This window comes from Berghia stephanieae, chromosome 7 (assembly GCF_034508935.2).
Source record: "Berghia stephanieae isolate SIO BIC M18660-M18661 chromosome 7, UCSD_Bste_1.3, whole genome shotgun sequence".
In the NCBI taxonomy this organism is placed as follows: domain Eukaryota; kingdom Metazoa; phylum Mollusca; class Gastropoda; order Nudibranchia; family Aeolidiidae; genus Berghia; species Berghia stephanieae.
This window is the reverse complement of record NC_088366.1, coordinates 25903206-25910705: the sequence shown is the minus strand read 5'-3', so window position 1 is coordinate 25910705 and position 7500 is coordinate 25903206. Positions and strand designations below refer to the sequence as shown.

The 7500-nt window shown below is 37.8% G+C and overlaps 1 protein-coding gene across 6 annotated transcripts in view; it reads right to left on the bottom strand.

Moving 5' to 3' along the window:
- Window positions 1-7500, bottom strand: part of LOC144976952 (uncharacterized) — a 111822-nt gene that overhangs the window by 51451 nt on the left and 52871 nt on the right. For all 6 annotated transcript variants that reach the window (XM_078921586.1, XM_078921590.1, XM_078921591.1 and 3 more), the window contains 3 exons: window positions 4252-4284; window positions 3079-3093; window positions 1925-1939 (listed from right to left, as the gene is read on the bottom strand). In XM_078921586.1, the coding sequence (XP_078777712.1) occupies window positions 1925-1939; window positions 3079-3093; window positions 4252-4284 (63 nt within the window). The remainder of the gene's footprint in view (window positions 1-1924; window positions 1940-3078; window positions 3094-4251; window positions 4285-7500) is intronic.

Below are 7500 nucleotides of genomic sequence, written 5' to 3'. Positions count from 1 at the left end.
ACATGCACCAGCTTGCAGGTCTTATAACTGATCGTCATTGAGGATTTGATTTAACATTAATGTAATAAAAAGCATTTTGCGTTGGCTTGAGAGAATTACGATTACAACAATGAGGATCCCATGTCGATTTGAAGTTATCAGACCTGCAAATACAAATTTATTCCTGATGATGATGATGATGATGATGATGATGATGATGATGATGGTGAGGAGGAGGAGGAGGAGGATGATGATGAAAAAGAAGAGAAAAAATAATTCAAAACCTTCATTTTCAAATTTACAATAGAGTTTTTATTATCATAATTCGATAGCTAGCTAGTTTATTTTTCAATGAAAACATAATATTCGAATTATTTTAGAACATTTAATAGAAGAGTTTTCTATGGACCTTTGAGTGGCTTTGTGGTCTTGTGGTTTGAGATTTGATGACCCTTGTACGTAGCTTCCCTGACTTCGAACAGAGCTGCATAATAATAATCGAGATGAAAGTTGGTTTGGATCAATTCAATCCCGAGAGAGAGAGAGAGAGAGAGAGAGAGAGAGATAGAGAGAGAGAGAGAGAGAGAGAGAGAGAGAGAGAGAGAGAGAGAGAGAGAGAGAGAGAGAGAAGGGAGACATCGACTCCTCGAAACTGGGAGAGAAGTTGTCAGGCGTTTCCACCAGCAAGAGGAGACATTGGGTGGCAGCCTATCGGCTTCGGTCAAGAACCTGCTTAACAGCACGCTATTGCATCAGTGGGGACTTGCCACCTGTCCACCGTTGTGGTAACGAACCCGAAACCGCAGAGAATCTAGTAAAACAGTGCGTTGTGACGAAGCTTCCGGGCGGGTTTGGATGGAGGACGAGTGCGGTACAGAATTTGCAGATTCGGTCGATCGTCATAATATAGTAGAGTGAGCACCATTAGAAGCTGCTGCCTTCCAACCTTCAAATTCCTGGGCCCCGCTCTCGGAGGCGTAAATTTGAGTCCTCGGAAACGACTCTTAACTTTCATAAAAGAGTTGCTTTCTTTCTAGGATTTAATTTTTTTTAAAATGATGTTTAGAGCTTGAGTCCCGCAAACACAGTTGAAAGTTATAACAAAAGAAAGATCCTTCTTTCGCCTTTATTTTGGTAGCACTTTTGAATAAATCCGATCATTGACGTAGTTCCTCCTCAGTGGAAAAATCCTGTAATATCGGGTAAAAGACGTCATGTCTCGTCCTAAATGTAGTGTTACTGTTGGCTTAGGACCCATCGTCAAACGCGTTGAACAGATTTAGGGCAGGGATATTGCTCTATGTATTATCCAAATGTACTTTTAAAATAGATATATACAAATCATCTAAGACGCTGTTTCCACACAAGGTGTCTCATCAGAGAGGAGGGGAGCGAGAGAGAGGGAGAGAGAGAGAGAGAGAGAGAGAGAGAGAGAGAGAGAGAGAGAGAGAGAGAGAAGGGAGCTGTCACATTCACGGGAGGGGTCAGAGGGGGAGAGGGGGAGAAAGAAAAAAAAAGGGGGGGGGGGAGGGGGAGGAGGAGGAGGGAGGCGGAGGAGAGCACTCAAAACTAACGCAAACACGCCGGATTTATCCTCCATCCAAAAAGATCCAACTGATGAGACGCCTTGGGTGTTGAAACGTCCGTCTTGGATACATGTGAGTTGGTTTTGATTCTTTTTAATGTACTCTGAATGGATAAATTTATGGAGCACTGTTTGAACTACAGGACATCCATACTCGATATATATATATATATATATATATATATATATATATATATATATATATATATATATGTGTGTGTGTGTGTGTGTGTGTGTACGTGTGTCTCGTGAGTGTTACTGTTGGGTTGGGACCCCTTGTAAAGCGAGTTGAAGAGAGTTAGAGATAAAACCCTACATATTACCCAAATGTACTTTTAAAAGTAAGACTGATATACGTACCATCTGGCATCCCGTCTGAAAAGGAAATGAACAAAAATGAATATTATTTTTACACTTCCTTGAAGGACAAACCCGATTTTACTATAGCATAATAGAAAGATATTTTATCCTTTGTAAAAACAAAAGTAGGATTTCAAGAAATATTTTTTTTTCTCACCCGTACGTATCCTGTAAATTAAATTAAAGTTAAAGTTAAAAGTATCCACTTAGGATTAAAGTTCAAGCTCAAGTTAACCTTATAGATCCGTTTTACAGAAAACATTTAATAAAAATATAGATTATTAAAGTGACATGAATTAAAATTTAATATTTTAGATAATTTTTGATTGAAAAATCACCTATTAGCATAATATATCAGGTGGTCACCACCCCCCCCCCAAAAAAAATAAAAAAAAATAAAAGTATAATATGTCTCCATCTACATATTGAGTGTTACAGTTGGGTTGGTACCCTTTGTAGAGCGAGTTGAGCAGATTTAATGAAATGACTCTATATATTAGCCAAAGGTGCTTTTAAAAGTGAGACAGTGTATTAAACGTATAATTTGGCACTGGCACCCAATCTGAAAAGGAAATGAACAAAAATGTATATCATTTTTACACACATTTCCTTGGGGGAAACCCGATTTTACTATAGCATAATAGACAAATATTATCATCTTTTGTAAAAACAAAACAGGAGTTTCTCCCGCACGTATCTTGTAAATTCAATGAAATTCGAAGTTAAAAGTATCCAAAGGTCGTGTTCTCATACTCTCTCTCTCTCTCTCTGTCTGTCTCTGCCTCTCTCTCTCTCTCTCTTTTTTTCTTTATCTCTCTCTCTCTCTCTCTCTCTCTCTCTCTCTCTCTCTCTCTCTCTCTCTCTCAAATGTGCTTTTACGTACAATCTGGCATCACATCTGAAAAGGAAATGAAAAAAATGTATGTATATTATTTTTACACCAATTTCCTTTGGGGAAACCCCGATTTTACTATAGCATAATAGACAAATATTATCATCTTTTGTAAAAACAAAACAAGAGTTTCTCCCGCACTTATCTTGTAAATTCAATTAAATTCGAAGTTAAAAGTATCCAAAGGTCGTGTTCTCATACTCTCTCTCTCTCTCTCTCTCTCAAATGTGCTTTTAAAAGTAAGACAGTGTATTATACGTACAATCTGGCATCCCGTCTGAAAAGGAAATGAAAAAAATGTATGTATATTATTTTTACACCAATTTCCTTTGGGGAAACCCCGATTTTACTATAGCATAATAGACAAATATTATCATCTTTTGTAAAAACAAAACAGGAGTTCAAGAAATATCTACTTTTCTTATGCACAAATCCTGTAAATTAAATTAATTTTGAAGTTAAAAGTATCCACTTAGGGTTAAGTCTATTGATAACTTATTATATATATATATATATATATATATATATATATATATATATATATTATATATATATATATATTATACTCGCGAATAAAAAAAATACTCATTTACAATCACCCTCGTATCTGTATTTTGAAACCAAGCGTAAAAGTATTTGACAATGTTGTCTGTGATGTTATGAGTTGCTGTATCATTAACAAGATTTTTATTTTACCTTAATTTGCATGTACTAGTTTAAACTTTTCACATGTCACCTTTTAACAAAAAGGTACATGAAGTAAAACAATTAACATTTGCTATATGTGTTGACTCGTTTTGAATTAAATAATGAAATAAAACGTCTTAAATCGTTTATTTAAACATTCAATGGGCATGCCAAGACCTGATTTTGACGCCCAGTAGGAAACAAGCTGAGTTTCATGTAACTTGACTTGGTGGTGAGGGTTTGTGGTATGGCATTCGCTTTGACCTGTTTCGTGGTTCCAGTCTCGCTCTGACGGTTGAAAGTTGAGTCCTTGGAAAAGGTTCATTACTCACATTCGCCTAACCACATTCAGGAGGAAAATAAGTATCTGGAAGATTATAGCATGTATTTTCTCTCTCTCTCTCTCTTTCTTTCTTTCTCTCTCTCTCTCTCTCTCTATCTATCTATCTATCTATCTATCTATCTATCTGTCTATCAATCTTTATCGCGTGCGCGCGCTCTTCCCCCTCCTCTCTCTCTCTCTCTCTATCTCTCTCTCAAGAAAAAAATAATTTAAAAAATAATTAATTAAATTAACGGCGCCATTCATGTATCATGTTTTGTCCTACAAGTTTAGTGTTACTGTTAACTTTGTAGGCCTTGTAAAGAGTCTTGAGTACATTTATAGATGTGCCATAGAAAGGTTGGTTTTTTTTTTAAAGATCTACAAAACTGTTCTACTACTTTACTGGTGTTGTGCAATACATACCTCCTCCTCCTCCCATAAAATCTCCACCGCCGCCTGAAAAGTAACGAAAATGCAAACGTGTTACGGTTGTGAGCACCTCTCATTTAAATGTGTTTGTCCCTTAACTCTCTAGTTTTCTGGCCATTTTACGGAATTTCCCCAAAAATTCACACCCAACCTATACAAAAATAGATTTATTTCACTCTGACAAAAAACCTGTTAGTTCTCGCTATCTAAACATTTTTTTTGCAAAACGAGCTCCTTAACACAGTGTTAATATACTTTAACTATAACAAACATTTTTTGTTAAAATATTATTATGATGTACAAAAGAAATTTGAATGACAAAATGTTGGCTGCATCGAAAAAGTATGACGGTTTTCCTATGGGTGGTAAGGAGAGGGGTTAATATTCTCATTACCAACAATAGGAGCATCGTCACATTTGCGACTACTCAACCCAAATATTTTTCATTCTAATTTCTTTTGTACATGACAAAATATAAAGAAAATGAACAGTGTACTATAGAGCTTGTTTTGCTAACAAAATTGTATCGCAAGAACTTACTGCTTTTGAGTGATCAAAAATCTATTGTTGCATTAGTTTGTCGTCAATTTTTATGAAAAATCCTGAAAATGGCCAGTAAGGAGAGGAGAGAGTTAATGAAAAATGTCAACGGAAAAAAAACAACTTGATGTTTAATTTTTCTTTATTTTTTTTTGTTTCTTTTTGGATTAACTTCTAAAACGTGAGTCTAATGATCTGTCTACACGGAAGAAAAATGGCGACTACGTCGACGAAGACGAACGATTCACCCAAACTTTGTATCTAGTGATCTGACACACACACCCGAGGGGTGGCCAGCGACATTAAAGTGTTCAAGCAATTTCGATTTCATCGGCAGGCTATTCTAGACTTGGTCGTTTAAGCTTCGATCTTGAATAATTTGTGCTGCTGAGAGAGTTGTCACTGTCACCTGTGCTAAAGGCTTTACTGACATTAAGATTCTATGTCACAGGTGTCATGGACTAAGGGTTGCAACTGAGTATATTAACAAGTACAATTTAACTTGGTTAAGTCCCTTATATTGAGACTGCTACCGTTGGAACTGTATTCTGGTTACGCAACACTTTTTACCAGACTAAGAAATAAACATGTTGCTTTGAGTTTCAAACTAAACCTTCAGCTTGTCATTCCTTTAATCAAAACATTACATGGTGGCAGCGAATCTTCATTCCCCATTTGATAAGTATTTCTAAATTTCTAAGACTTTAGTATTTTCCACCAAGCATTTTATTTTCATTTTTTCACCTGTGGTCTACCGAGTCAGAAGTACTGACTTCTATCCTCAAACCGGCATTCAACTGATTGTTCGTCATGGCCGATAAACCTCCAACAATGGACTGGGGTGCCCCCAATTTGTCAGATGCTTTCAGACTATTTAAACAGAGAATGGAGCTTTACTTCATAATTAATTCCAAGCTCAAAAACGAGGAAAAAGTGGCAACAATACTCCTAGCATCAGGAGAGGAAGGTCTCACCAGATTCAACAGCTGGAATCTTACCGAGCAAGAGAAGTCAAACCCAGAGATAATCTGGGAAAGATTTGCAAGACAGCTCGATCCCGCTGATAACTTTCGAATCAATCGTCTAAAACTCTCTACCTTACGACAACAAACTGAAGAATCGTTGGATGATTTTGTGAATAGAGCCAAGCAAATCGCAAACAAATGTAAATTTACAAACGATGAATTGCAAAACAGACTAATCGAGATAATAATTGCGGCAACACCTATCGCTGATTTCCAAAAAGAACTCCTCACCAAACCCCAAACGTATACTTTAGATGAGGCTCTACAACTCGGAAGATCGCACGAAGCTTCCCTACAACATCTAACTGCACTGAAAGCAATCGAGCATCCAACCACGAACCAGAAATCAATCGATATTATCCATCCACTACGTAACAAATCAGCACAACGACCCATCCATAACAAACCAGTACAACGGTCGGTTTGCAAAAACTGTGGCCGAGATCACCCCTTCAACAGGGGACAGTGCCCAGCTGCCAAATCGACATGTGGCGCTTGTGGAAAACTTGGACATTGGGCAAAACTTTGCCTAACAACTAAATATCAACAACAAACTAACCCACAACAACGTAGTTACCGAAGACAACCGCAAAACAATATGCACACAATAGAAAGAGACGAATCCGGTGCAGAATCAGAAACAGATGACATGAATTCACAACTACATTCCTTCTCATTTTCCGAAATCAAAACAAAACAACGCGGTAGGAACGAAGCATTCACAATACTACAAATCGAACTTTCAGATATTCCAGGTATCCATGATTTACAACTAAAATTAGACACAGGAGCACAGGCAAACACACTACCTCTCAGAATTTATAGACAAATGTATCCGAAATACATTGACAGCAAAGGGAAACCGGTGGCAGGGACATTAAAACATACAAACACAAACCTCACTGCTTACAATGGAACAGAAATCAAGTGCTTCGGCACCACAAACATACCATGCCAGCACAGACAATCAAAATGGATAAACACCCAATTCTACATAGTAGATGTTGCTGGACCAGCGATACTCGGTCTCCCGAGCTGCGAAGAATTCAAAATCATCACCCTCCACTGCCCCCTCCATGCTACGAAAAACAAAAACACTACAATAAGAAACATCCACGACCTGAAAGCGCTGTACCCATCGCAATTTGACCGCATCGGCGAGTTCAAAACTGAACACAAACTAACTATTGACCCCAATGTACCTGCCCGCATCGACCCCCCTCGAAAAGTCCCCATCGCTCTAAAAGAAAAAATCAAACTGGAGCTCGACAATATGTGTGAACAAAACGTGATACGTCGAATAGAGGAACCAACCAGTTGGGTAAGCTCATTGACCTATGTAACAAAACAAGATGGCAGTCTGAGAACCTGCCTTGACCCAAAACACCTAAACAGAGCGCTTCTGAGACCACACCATAGAATTCCTACTGTGGAGGAACTCAATCACGAGTTCGCAGGTGCAAAGTACTTTTCAAAGTTGGATGCTAAATCTGGATACTGGTCTGTAAAACTTCATCCTGAGAGCCAACCTCTCACCACATTCCAAACCCCTTTTGGAAGATACTGTTTCCAACGCCTTCCTTTTGGCTTATCAGTAAGCCAAGATATTTTTCAAATGGAAATGGATAGAATACTACAAAGATGCCAAAATGCATGCGGGATAGCTGACGATATCATT